The sequence below is a fragment of the Lycorma delicatula genome, chromosome 4, assembly GCF_047948215.1.
Source record: "Lycorma delicatula isolate Av1 chromosome 4, ASM4794821v1, whole genome shotgun sequence".
NCBI lineage: Eukaryota > Metazoa > Arthropoda > Insecta > Hemiptera > Fulgoridae > Lycorma > Lycorma delicatula.
This window is the reverse complement of record NC_134458.1, coordinates 10,710,908-10,725,785: the sequence shown is the minus strand read 5'-3', so window position 1 is coordinate 10,725,785 and position 14,878 is coordinate 10,710,908. Positions and strand designations below refer to the sequence as shown.

Genomic DNA, 14,878 nt, shown 5'->3' with positions numbered 1-14,878 from the left:
TTAAAAAAAAATCTATGAATCAGTTAAGATTGGAGAGAAGTAGGATGTGAATGAATTGAATTGTGGGGACCCAGATATTGTGACAAAGGTAAAAAGGCTATATCAGTTAGGTTGAGTCTGCAGAAATGACTGAAAGTAAATATTTTTGGTTTCCATCCAAAAAAAAATGTGGATGAAAGCCTGTGATTAGTGACCATGAACAGCTAGCTTAGATAATTTGGAAAAGGGGGGCAGAAGGTGTGTTTTAAGATGGATAAGGACAGAAGACAAGAGTATGTGGTATAGAACACCAGGTCCTTTCTATTATATCAAAGTAAAGAAGTAGTTTGTTAACCACCATGTTTCAAATCTAGTCTGTAAAGTATGTAAAGTGGTAACTTAGAATTTAGACATTTTTTTTGTTTCAGTTAAAGCAGAAGAAGGAACACTAGTTGAAAATACAATAAATCCTAGTAAATCATTGAAGAGTGAAGAAAATGAACCAGAATTTGGGACAGGTGGGTACTAATTAACATTTATTTTTACATTGTATTCTTGGCTTTTTTTATAAATTTTAGACACGTTCACAAATGAATACGAGTAATTTTTGTAGACTTTTGATAAGTGTTAGCCTATTTAGTTTGCTGTTTTTGTGTTCTAAGGCGATTTGTGATTTATATCTCATAGTTACTTTTGTTCTGTCTGTATTAAGTTTGGTTGCCTGTTTTTTTATTTATTCATTCTTATCTTTCATACTTTTTCTTTACCTGTATGATTGTATGTGATTACTGTTAGTGTATTTCATGTGTTAAATTATGAGTCTTTTTGAACATTAATTCAGATTGTTAATATTGCTGTATTTGTGTGCTGTGTTTGTATGAGATTAGGAAATGATTCAGATGTTACATTGGAGTTCTTTCGTGTTTTTGTATCAAATATTCATTTTCATTAATTCATATCCCTTTCATGAAAATTCAGGTCTACAAGAATCTTCAATGTTAACATCTTGACAGATTTAACATTAAGTATTACAGTAAAACACAAAACTGAATCCATGTTTTTAGAGAAGTCAAGCAGAACACATAAACAACTATTACTTTTCATTTATGTTACCAAAGTTGTTTACATTAGTAAATTATGTATAATATATAATTCTTCTGTCAGAAGTAAAAGGAATCATTAAAAAAGGAACAATATCTTGATAGGTAAAAAATATCTGCTGCTTCTAGGATATTGATAATTCATAAAGTGTTTGGCTGCCATTGTATCTATAGGAAGAATTTAGAAAGTAAAGTATTGAGTAATTAAGTAATCTTGAGGTTAACTGTGTTTGTGAAACTAAAAATGATGAGGGATGGTGTGTAATACAAATAATGTTGATTTTTGTGTGGTTATAGATTGCCCAGACATGGGAGAAACTGTTCAGAGTGTATTACCGATGCTTGGCTCATCGGCTGCGGAGCCATTACTTGATGGTGTTCAACCGCTTGCCAGCAATGTGATAAACAAACAGCCAGGAACAATGGAAGCGCAGTATATGCAGCAACAGAGTCAGATATTTGTCTTTTCCACTGCACTAGCAAACAAATCTGCAGAGTCTGTCATTCAAGGACAGTATACTTCTATTATTGCATATCACTGTGCTCAACCACGCACCAAAAAATATTTGGAGGTATTTACCTGACAATTCCTTTGATCTGTTAATTATTTTAATAAACGTATCAAATTCTCTTGAGCGAAATATTTGTCCAATTCTTGAGACATCTTAGGAAGTAATATCCTGGAAAATTGAAGGATGTTAAATGCCAATGGCCTGGATCACATTTTATTTACTAGTTCCAATAGATTGCTCAAGTTAAAAAACTTAGTGTTATCTCAATGCATGCTATCAGTATTTATTTGTGACTAATGACCATAACAGTCAGTGATTTAAAGATTTATACATTATTACTAGGGGTAGAGGATTTGTTATCACATTTTATTTTGTATTAAAATTTTCTGAATTTTTATTTCATCTGGATTGTGGTTTTTATTTTTATGTCAGTTTGTTGTAGTCTTCATTTTGTTTAATAATGATATTTCAGCCCATAATTTACCTTGGTTCTTTTTGTTAATTCAGATTTTGAATTAGTTTTTTTTATGTAATTTTGTATTTCCAATTTGAAACTTTGGTGTTGCAGTTTTGGTTTCTAAACTTTTAAAAATTTTGTAAAGTTTGGCATTGTTTACTATTTCTTATAAAAAAAAATTCCTAATTATGAATTATTGTTTCATTCAGGTTACTTTGCTTTATCGACCACAATTAGCAAGAAAGTAAATGGTCCTCCATGACATGAAAATTTCTAGGATGGTTGGTTGAAAAAGAAATTTAAAATGTTATTTAACAACTGATTTTCTTGTTGTAAGAAGAATATTGTGAGACAAAATACTCCTGTTGGTTGATTTCATTCGTAAAAATGAATTGAATGCTGAGATTGTTACAAGACGTATATACAGATTGTGAGAAGCCATTTATTAGAAGTATGTTAGAATGCTGATCTTGAGTATCAAATTTTTGAACAATCAATTTCCAATACTACTTGGATAATATATCTGAAGATGGAGCAGAGGGTTGGGAAATTTTTGAGAATATACCTTTCAACTATGGCCTTGTACCCTTGATTACATTGTTTCGGAAGCTAAAGAAACGTCTTTCAGTAAAATTAATTTTTTTATGAATAAGTGATAAATAAGACCATAAATTGGCTAACAAATATGGATACAAATTTTCATACACAAGGATTTTGAGACCACTGTAATGTTGGTAAACCCAGTTTAGGAATTATTTTTAAAAATTAATATTTAAGCTTAATTTTTGTGTTTAGTTGAAAGTAATTGGATTAAAATTTTAATTTCTTAATTTTACCTATACCTTTCTTTTGGAACTACCATTTTGGAATAATTACTTGAGCACAATTTTAGAGGCAAGCTTTACAATTACACTTATAAAAATTTCACATCAAGTTTTCGTGCTAAGGTAAGCATGGATATCTTCATGACTGTAATTCAGAAAGTTGGCAAATATGATTAAATTCTTTTTAATAATTTTTTGGTTTTTTTCAGAAACATCCATTAAAAATGAACCAGTTTAATAGACAAAACCCTGCGCAGTGGTTAAACAATCTGGCACAAATAAAACAAAAGGGTGGCCCTGGTCAAGGGTCTTTACCTATGGGAGGTCCTGTGAAGTTTATGGGAATGAACAGGGGTGGTGCTCCACCTCCACCACCTGCTCCACCACCAAATACTGGTGGTGGTTCGATGAAGAATAGTATGATGATGGATATGGGTCATCCGATGGGCATTCCACCTAATAGAATGCCCATATGGAATCAGGTAAAATGAGATTTTAATTAATATTTGTATTTTAAAATGTTAATTTTATTTTAAAAAAGGATACCGTGCTAGACTAAAGTAGTTAAAGAAATTTTCCATAAAGCATATCGGTTGCTGATGGAACTGAATGTAAACAAAAAAGTAATGATAAGTAATAGTGTTAGAAGGTGGATGTTGTTTACTGTAAATTATCGCTTATCTTGTGACTACTTTTAAAGTTGATGTTATATGTTATGAAATTTATACTTATGAATTATTTGAGTTGCAAATGATGCACCTTTCACATGGATGCCACAGAAAGGGTATAACTTTTGTTACATTTTTAAACATTTAGTTCCATGTATGAGAATTTTTATTTTTAATCAGTCATTAGAGTAACACCGCTCATTTTTGTTTTGTGCTAATCTTATTATCAAAATATTTACCACATTCTACGTCATGAATTATTTGCTTCATGTGTTATGATTTTTTCTGCCTGCTTATTTGTTTTCACTCACTATACTTCATCATTCAGTTAATTCTTTCTGTGGAGCATACTGATCCATTAACTGTAATGATTAACTGCCTTATACCTACAGTTAATGAAAGGATTATACCTACAGCTTTTCAACTACATTATACCTACATTATCTTTTTCAACTAATTGCCATAAGTGTGCAACTGCTTGCTGTAATCATGTATGAGAACTGCATCTATTTTTTGACTGATTTACAGTATTCAAATATATATTGTATTTGTTCATATTTCTCTCTGTACTAATTATGTCAAAGACAAAAGTATAAAACAGTTTACCACCAAGAGTACAGAATTCAATAATGCTTCTTATCTTATGATTATTTTTATTTCATAAAAGCACTTTCGAGGGTTTCCTTCATCACCAGTTAATAGAACTTTTTCTTTTTAAAAAATAACTCATTAAAATTGTAAACATATAAAAATATGTAGTCATAAAAATTATAATAATTTCAAAAATGTTTGTTATATGGCTAGCCATACATTAAATACTGTACTGAAATTATTTGAATTTATTTAAATTATATAAATGTGCTGTCATCTAAGGTGGTTTTGATAAGAAAGTCATTATCAAATTCTGTCTGTACATTAGTCAAATTTAACTTTTGTCTATACTTGTAATAATAATATTCTTTTCTAAAATATTTCATTTTTATGATTATTATCTTATCCTTTTACAATTTCTACTATATTTAAATTTGTATCTTAATTTAACAAGAGATAGGTGGGAGCCAGGTCTGTGCATCATGCGATTGCACTGCCGCGCCCCCCCCCCCACCACAACCTCTGTCATTGCTGGGTCCATTGCATCAGTCTGAGCCAAGCTACAGACAATTGAACATGGCTGCTACGATCAATGAACCCCCGCAAGTGTAAGTTGTGAAGTGTGATACGTTTTCTGAAAGCAGAAGGATGTAGCGCTGCTGAAATCCATCACAGAATGAGCCTAGTGTATGGTGAAAACTTTATGAGTGATGGTAGTGTACAGGAATGGTGTAGGAAATTTAAAGAAGGGCGAACAGACGTCCATGATGAAGGTGGGCAAGGACGCAAGTCTGTCACTACTGTATGCCTGGTTAGTGTGTTGATGTCTGTGATATATGGAGGTTTATAAGTGAACTTTCTGTAGAAATCCTAGAAATTTCAAGGTCGTCTCTGTACACAATTGTAACTAAAGATCTAGGATACTGGAGACTGTGTGCACGCTGGGTCCCAAAAATGTTGAGTTATGATCACAAAATGCAGCGAATGATGTCAGCCTTATCATTGTAAATGCATTATGATAATGAGAGGGAAGAGTTTTTAAAGTCTTGTTACTGGTGATGAGACTTGGATCCAATATGACAATCCAAAACCAAAGAACAGTCTAAGCAGTGGATGCACACTTCTTCTCCAAACAAGCTGAAAAAGTTCAAAGAGATACTGAGCAACAGGAAAACAATGGCTACAGTTTTTTTAAAACCATAAAGGTGTCTTGTTGGTGTACTTGGAGAGAAGAAGACAATAACAAAGGAAGTTTATTGTGAAACCGTACATTGCCTCCACAGAGCGATCCAGAACAAACGAATAGGCATGCTCTCATCTGGCATGGTTTTGATTCATGACAATGCACAACTGCACTGTGCCAGTGTGAAGCAAGACCTGTTCAAACAATTCAAGTGGGAAGTTTTCAACCACCCACCATATAGTCCAGATCTAGCGATTTTCACCTCTTTCGTGAATTGAATGCACGGTTGGGTGGACAACACTTCGCCACCAATGAAGAACTTCAGGAGGTTTTCAAGATGTACCTTACCTCACTGGTGGCAAACTTCTTTGAAGAGGGCATCAAAAAGTTGGTGTCATAATACAACAAATGCCGCAATCATTTTGGCGATTATGTAGAAAAATAAGTTAGATTCTACTCAACTTTTAGTAATAAAAACATTATTATATGTCAGTGTATCTTTTTTTTAATAGTCTATTGGAAGTTGAAAACAAATAGCCGTCGTATTTTTACATTCCATCAGTTCATAAAGCAATTTGAATTTATTTAAATTAATAATCAATCTGATAAAATCAGATCGATAGTATTAGCATGAGTTTTTAAATATTGAATGTATGTTCTGGTCTCTGGTGCAAGTGGTAGCATCTTGGCCTTTCATCTGGAGGTCCCAGGTTCAAATCCCAGTCAGACACGGCATTTTTCATGTGCTGGAAAATTCCATTTCCATATCTTACGCACAAGCTTCAAGCTTATGTGGCGATATCATCAAGCCATTGATTGATTGATTGTTATAATAATTATGTATTTCATAGATGTATTAGGATTAGAGTTATGAAACTACTACCTTGCTGTTTGTATGTTAACCAACACAGAATTTCTTAAGCTCTGTTCTCCCAACCTAATTCTTTTTATGAGTATTTATTTTGTATTAACATTTCTTTACTTCTGACTTAAGTAAATCATTTAATTTATACAATCTTCTGTATGACCACATTTTTACATGACACACCAGAAATTTTTACATTGAACTCCTTTCTGGAGTGCAATGTATTTTGTATGTATGTTTCACCGTAGCAGTTCAATGACTGAACCAATTTAGATGTATGACCCTGCGTTGGAATTCTTGCATTACTGAGTGGGAGTGTCATAGGCTATATAAATATGTATATACGAGGTGTGACAATAAAGTAATGAGACTGATGTGAAAAAAAATGTTGCTTACCGTTTTAGTCATGTTTAGTGTTGTCTCCTTCAAAGAAGTTCCCCTCTGATTGCACACACTTATTCCAGCGCTTCTGCCATTGATGGTAACATTTCTGGAACTCATCTTCGGTAATATCCTCCAAGACCCGTCACAGCTTTTTGGAGATCTTGTGTTGTTTGAAAATGGTGTCCCTTGATCGCCATTTTGACTCTTGGAAATATAAAAAAGTCGCACGGAGCGATATCTGGCAAATAAGGTGGCTGTGGTAGTACTGAAATTTGTTTTGAGGTTAAAAATTACTGTACTGACAGCAGTATGGGATGGCGCATTATCATGATGCAGAATCCAATTATCAGCAATGTTGGCACGGACACGAAGAACTCGTTTACGAAGTCTTTCTAAAATTTCTTTGTAGAAATATTGGTTAACTGTTTGTCCAGGAGGCACCCACTCTTTATGAACAATTCCCTTAGAATCGAAGAAGCACACAAGCATGCATTTCACTTTTGACTTTGACATGCACGCTTTTTTTGGTCTGGGTGATCCCTTTGAGCACCATTGCGAACTATTTGCTCTAACAGATCGGCTGCCACATTTTTCCGTGTTTCTCGCTGTTGTTGTGTGAGATTTATGGGGACCATTTTTGCACAAATCTTTCTTATACCAAGATTTTCAGTTAATATTAGACGAACCGTTTCTCGATTGATGTTGAGTTCTTCTGCAATCATTTTCACGGATAATCTTCGATCAGATCGTACGATTTCATGCACCCTGGTCAAGTTGACATTGTCTGTGAGGTTGATGGTCGTCCACTGTGGTCTTCATCTTCAACATTCGTTCTGCCTTCACTAAAAATTTTATGCCACCGAAAAACTTGAGCCCCTGACATAACCTCCTCTCCAAAAGCCTTCTGAAGCTTACAATAAGTTGTTGTCACGTTTTCACCCAATTTAACGCAAAAAGAAATGGCATACCTTTGCTCAATATTTTGCGGTTTCATTTCTGTGATGAGAGACACAAACACGTGTTCACTTATTACAGCACAACTCATGACTGAGCAGTTGCATCAATGTGCCGCTTGGACTAGAAGTAGCTTATAGACCAAGGTCAAAGATGGTGTGCCTACGCAAGCTGCGGGGCTGCCACATCTTGCAAAGAAAAATCAGTCTCATTACTTTATTGTTGCACCTCGTATGTCTGTTTACTTGTTACTAAAAAGCCACAAAAAATCATACATACAATTCTAAATCGATAATCGGTAGTATTTTTAGTACTGATTTATTTGTATTGAAAATAGTTGTATTTTAATTTCTGCTACAATATTGAATGAATGAATTATAGTAGTAAATTTGATTAACTTATTTCTGTGGCAGTGTTACAGTTTCATAATAACTTATTAATTTATCGTGACACAAACATACCCAGAGATTTTCATAAAAATTATAGAAAAATAAATACTTTTTAATTTGAAAAAATTATATACAAAATTTTCACCTTTACACTCTTTAATTATCCTATATTAAAGAGTAGCTTGTCACCCGTATGACTAACACACTCAAATGCGCTCATTTGAAAATCTAATATAAATTTGGTCAAAAAATTTTATGTTCATATTATTTAATGGTTTTGATCTTGTTCGTCTTTATTATTACTATAATGGTAAATTAAAGAAATTAAATTTTTTCTTATGATTGTTAGTATAGTTATGTTTTTCATTTGTTTCTTTCCTTAAATCAATTTTCTTTCTCTTTGGGTTCAGTTACTGTTCTCAGAACTAGAACTTTGTTTTGTTAAGTTTAATGGTATGATAGTTTATATTATTTTATTATAAAACTAGCTACAGGGCATGCTGTAGGCACACCTCCACAGCTAGCCCCTCCAGGCGGGTTGTCCTGGCAGGCGAAATCTTGGAATCGAATTATTAGGTGTACAAAATTGATTACCTCTTGTGTAAAAATATTTTTTTTTGAATGATGAAAATTTATATAATGAAAGTTAATAAATTAGAAATTCAACTCTGGAAATTGATACTAATGAATTGGGATTTTCTGCTAGTGATTGGTACATTCCGATGCCTACTTTTTGGTTATAGTTCATTATTTTATGAAGAAAAACAATCGCATAAAAAAAAATTTTTTAATAATTAATTTTTTAATTTCTTAAATTAAACACACTAATAGGTAAAAAATCATTTTAGGATGGTATCTCAGAATGGATTTGACAACAAGCTTTGATGGTGGTATGTAAGATTATGTGAAAGTCACAGCTTCAAACTAAAAATTCTATGTTTTTACCAATTTTTTCTTATGCCTGTTTGCACCCCACTCTTAGGCCATTCATCATGCATTAGAAAAATTGCCAAAAACATCCATTTTTAATTTGGACCTTAAAAATTTTTTTTTTATTTTCTACTTTTAGTCTTCATAACTTAACATACTTTACAGCTGCGCTAGCGTACAGGTTTATGCATATTTAGCGAAAGATTGGATCGGTACGTTTTACGATGGGCAAGTGCAATCAAAACAGGGCTAAATAATTTAATTTCCGGATAACCAAGATCTGGTCGATCAAGAGTGTACCTGATATGTTAAACAGTTAGCGCTCGACCTGCTGATACATACGCCATTTGAATTGTGAAAATTAGACGACCAGTTGCTGAGATATTACGGTGGCACCCTATCTCCAATTTTCGAACAGCATCCCGGGGGTACTTGAGAATATCATTGATGGTACCACTGGGAGCAGATGGGATATCATAGTGGGGGTCGAAAAATTTTTTCAGAGCACTAGGACCAACCGTTTTCAAGATATTTGTGATTTTCATCCAAAAATTCAAATCCAGTTAAAAAGTACTAAGTTTTTCCAAAACTTCAATATATATATCTATATATATTTTGCATACATATCGATATATAATAATATAACAAGTATACACTTGACCACTACGAGACATGTACTAATGAATTGGGATTTTCCACTAGTGATTGGTACGTTCTGGTGCTAAGCTAAGGGGAATGCACACACAGACACACATACAAATGCCATTTAGGTAGGGCAGGATTAATAATTTTAGTAACAATTTATGAAATATTGGTTACCTAAGGCTTTAGTTTGAAAAATAGACGTTTGATAATTCATATTGCTTATTTTGTTTATTTTATTTGTGATATAAAAGTTTTTCTTTACTAACTCAAGTAGTTTCCTTTTGAAGTAATTTGCATTCTATAATCAGATCTTTGTTTGGTGTAATTAATATTTAATAAGCTTTTATTGGTTTTTTTAATGGGTTAGTATAATGTCTGTTTTTTCTTTTTAATAAAGAATATATATATTTATATTATTATAACTGACCCTTTTTGTTTAGTTTGTAAGTAAAAAAGATAATTTTTGATTAGAAAAGTAATGTAAAGTTTAATCCAGTTAAAAAAAATTACTTGTAAAATATATTGTGTTTAATTAATTGTTTAGTTACAATATGTCCATATTCTTAAAAAAATTATAATTGGCTGAAAAATCTTTCTATTTGAGACTAGTGAGTAGATATCCATTCTCATACAAGAATGTGTTAGCATTTAGTATGTAGCAAACATTATACATCTCATATAGAAAGTTAATATAATGTGGCTGTAAGCAAGTATGTAGTCCTTAGGTATAAAGGACTTGAATATTATTTGTTCTATGGGATCTGAGCTTACTATTATTGTTAGTATACTTAATAATATTGCTATTCTTTTGGATTCTGTAATTTATTACTTTTGTTAGTCATCCCTTTTGTCACTATTTTTCCTTATTTTGTCAATAATCTGTAATTTCACTATCTAAGTGGCAAAATTCCTCAACTTCTACCTTTTGTTTAACTTTTTTCACATTTTTTATTTCTATAGTTAAATAAAAAATTCAATATAATACATTTTTAATCCGTTAAGCTTCCTTCTTTTTTTTTTTGCCTTCTCTTATCAAAATGTTAATGATTATAAAGAAACAGATCAGCCACTTTATTTAGGGGGAGTGTTAGAGATGAAAAGAAAAAATATATTCCATTTTAACATTTAGTATTGAGTAGTGACAATGCATGTTCCACATGGATAGTTGATGTTTTTATTTATGCTTTAGGCAGTTTTGCATTTGGAGGTTTATTAAGTATTTCTAAATTGTTTTTTTTTTTTTTTTTTAGCTCTGATATTGTATAAGTTGCTTAAAGTTAGTTTTGATGAAGGTAATTGATTAATGAAAGTATTTAGTTCCTAGCAAAAGTGTAATTTTATTACAGATTCAGATCATAGTAATAGTTTTAAAAATTTTACAGTGTGTACAAGGTTGTTCAGGACCTATGAACATGAAAGGTCCAGTTCCATCAAATGTGGATGGCCCTGGAATGATGGCCAGTTCACCGAATTCAAATGCTATGATGCAGCCTCAAGGGACTGGGCCGATGCCTTCATTAGCAGATTTCACTGATGCAGATGCCATGGGACTTGGTACTCATCACTCTTTAGCCGGTAAAATCTCATATTGTTTAGAAATTAAAATTTTATCATATACGGTACTTAACAAATTTTGTTATTCTACTTTAATACTTGTGTAGAAAGTTATTGAAAACTAAGAATAAGAACTTAAGTATAAATCATCTGCTTATTCTATGCAGTTTAATCTATTATTTATTAATGAGTTCAATTTATTAATAAGTTAGTTTATGAAATCATAAAGGAGTATGATAGAATTTTATAGTCCAATTTTCTTTTTTGGTGTGATTTGGAAAAGGTGTATGAATTGTTTTCTATCTGCCAAGTTTTCAGGACCACATTTTTCTGTCAGATTAAAATTAATTTTAACAGGTTGACTGCTTAATTTCTTATGATTACTAATTGATATGTTTAAAAATATATAGTTATGGTTTAAAGGTGGTCAGGTATTGTGGTGATCAGTCCACTGGCCAACTGGTTTAGGATTTAATTGGTCAAGATCATTTCATATCCTAATTATCATTAATCAGAATTAAGTTAGATTTTTCATTTCTTATGCAGGAATAATCATGAGAAAAATAATTTCAGACATTCATTTTTATATTTTTTAGTTGGATATATCTTGCTCATCATTTGAGAATTATAGGTAGGTTTATGGTTAATTTTTTTTTTAAATGCTTTATTCTGTATAATAAAATTTATTAACGTATTAATAATATGTTTTGTTGTTAATTTATAATGTATTTTATATTTAAAAATGAGAATTTTATAGCAGTTTTTGTGATATAGATTTACCATCTTGTTTGGGCTGGGCAGATTTGAATGTAATGCTTCCCAAGATCAGGATGTGAAATGAATCTACTGCACAGTAAAAGGAAAAAAGCTTTTTACTATTGCCTATTATAGTATAAAACCATTTTTATACTCGCTGTTTGAAATAAACAGTATTTTCTAAAAACTATCCTCCACTCTGGAAATTTTTTCCCAATTGCTAGTTCTATTGATCAGTTTTTCTGTTTTTAAATGTGACTGATTAACATCCATTTCGCTCTAGTTGTAGATGTCTATCCTTAGTCCTTAAGGCTACACACTTCTCTAAATTAAAAGTTATGAATTTAAGCAAGAAATAGTTTATATATTATCCCAAACCATCTCTATGGAGAATTAAATCTGGGTGATCAGAGGGAAAGGTGAAGAAGACTATATTTTTGTCAATAAAGCATTTGTTTTATTTTTAGTTTATTTACTTTTTAATTTTATGAATTTATACAATTTACTGTTAAAAGGAATATTGGTTTTTTGTTATCTCAGTCATGTCACCACCTCTTGAACTAGTAGTAGATGAATTAAATTTTAAATTGTGTATATGACACAATCCATTCCTAAAACTGACCACATAGTATTAAATTGTTTTTTTTTTTTTTCAGAAAAAATTAATTTCTCATTTGCAGTTTATATAATTCACTTTATTATGATAATCCCAGATTTTTTACCAGATTTAAAAATAAGCAACATGTTAAGAAAAAAATTAAAAAACTCAAGTCTCACTACCCATGTAAAGTATAATTGCCCATATCACTCCCTTGAAATCAGTGCTAGCTAACTTAAGAGTGGTCTGAATTATCAGTCTAGGATTAAGGTGTTGTATAGGAAGAGTAAGCATGTGATTTATCTGTATTAATGATTTGTTGATTTCTTTTTTGTATAGTTCAAATGTTTGAAGATATGATAATCTCTTATTGTGGGTATAAGTTATCTCAAGACTTTCTAATGAAACCTATTTTTTAATTGTACCGAGGCTATATTCCTCACTTTAAAAAATATTTTTTCAATATTTTATTTTTATTATTTATTTCATCTTTTAAACAAGAAGCAAATTTTTATTGATTAGCTTTAATCTTTCATAAGATGAAACTTTTTACACATTTAGCACTTGTCAAAATCAATGTTCTTTTTTTCTCCACGGTCAGTTTGTGAGACATGTTTACCTGTGCTCCGTGTTGATTGTAATGATATGTAAGTTTTTTCTAGATATTCCTTTTGCTTCTGCTAATGTCTCTTGAATTTTTGTTTAGTAATATGTAGGACTTTTGTGCTATATTCATAAATTTTAAAAATTACTTTAAAGATCTTTTAAATATTACTTCTCCTGTCTGACGTGTAGTACTCCCCATTTTAAGCAATTTTTTCAAAGTTTATTTTACACTACCAAAAAATAATCCAGTAAATAAATTTATAAGTCGCTAACAAATAATATTCATACTGGGTCGTCTTGAAACAATAAATTGTAATTATAATTAGCAGCAGATGCTGCTGTTAGGTATCTAGTGCGGCTGATACTGTACTACATATCTCTTGGTATATTTAAGATTTTTCCCTAATTTTTTGTTTTAAGCAGCTATTATCTTATGGATAACTTGATTAAACGTTACTTTTCAAGTATTTTTGTAGATAGAAGTGACACACAGACTTCTTGTTGAACATAGTCTGATATTACTGGCCATAGCATGTTACCACCACAAGAAATAAGTCTGTTGGGAAAAAGTAACTGTAAAGCATCATTAAATCTCTGGGGTATGTGCAGTAACACCTTCTTTTTGAAATATTAGTATCGGTATCTGATCAGTAAGAAAAAGTTAAAACCCTTTTGAATTAACTGTTTCCACTCTTCCTTCTTGTTCTTCAAAGAAAATTGGGCCTACTATTCCAGCTGACTACACAGTGCAACAAAAAGTATTCAGTTCACTATGAAACGGTCGTTCATATAATTGTTTATCTTTCATTTGAACAATATCAATAATTTTGTTTATTTATGAAACCTCTTAGTTAAAATTTGCCTCATGAGACATTCACAAGTGATCATTAAACTCTTCATCTTCTTCTAAACATGACAAAGCAAAATCTATCTAATTTAAATGCTGTGAGGTTTTAATACTTGAATGATTTGAATTTTTATGGGTATAAGTGTAAATCTTTATGCAAGGTCTTTTATATACTAGTTACAGAAATGCTTAGTACTATTGTACAGTCTTTAGCTAAAAGCCTTGGACTCCTGTTGATTGCTGCACTAATAGATTAATGGCTTCTAAATACAAACTGTTTATCATCCTCCTGGTTTCATCAAAGCAGATCCTGTTACAAAGTTTCAGACTCATGCTTTGATGACATAAGCACGAGACACATGGCCATGACACCCGAGATTGAAATGCATACAAAATGCTAGCAGCTTTATAGTTGTCCTTATTTTTATAAAATGCTTCAACAGCAAAAGCACATTCATGTGCATTTGCATGAGTGTGTGTGTGTATGTATGTGTTTGCTAGTGGATATATCTTATAGGTTCATGATAATAAATAATTATTGTTGTTTAAACTAACTATTGTTTGAATTGTAAAACTCAAATTATTTATTAAAACATCATGTGGATTGTTTTGTAAAAAGTAAATCACAATGTAAAAGTCTGTCTGAAAAAGACAAATATTCAAGGTTTGTTTGTAAAATCTCCAAAATGTTTAAACTATGTAGCAGATAGTGCTACTGATGAAGTGTGTACATGCTGTGATCTATCAGCAATATTGAATGGACCCTAGTAAATACCGCAGTGTAATATTTTGTTCAGTCATTGCAATCAATTGCTTGTGTCAACAAGTATTAAGTGTGCTGTGTGATTTTTATTGCATTTTCATGAGCAACAAATTGATGAGAGATTTAGTGTAAATTCTTTACAGAAACATTTGAAATACTATAAACAGTATATTTGGTGAGGCTTTAAGCTGGACTCAAATGACAAGTAGTGGTGGAAATGTTTCAAAAAAGATTCAACTTCAACTGATGATCCTTGTTCAGGCTGATTGTCAA

At 31.4% G+C, this 14,878-nt stretch overlaps 1 protein-coding gene across 3 annotated transcripts in view; it reads left to right on the top strand.

The window, feature by feature from the left end:
• Positions 1-14,878, top strand: part of lgs (BCL9 domain-containing protein legless) — a 50,399-nt gene that overhangs the window by 23,908 nt on the left and 11,613 nt on the right. For all 3 annotated transcript variants that reach the window (XM_075362289.1, XM_075362290.1, XM_075362292.1), the window contains 4 exons: positions 408-497; positions 1,377-1,651; positions 3,082-3,354; positions 10,864-11,056. In XM_075362289.1, coding sequence (XP_075218404.1) covers positions 408-497; positions 1,377-1,651; positions 3,082-3,354; positions 10,864-11,056 — 831 coding nt within the window. The remainder of the gene's footprint in view (positions 1-407; positions 498-1,376; positions 1,652-3,081; positions 3,355-10,863; positions 11,057-14,878) is intronic.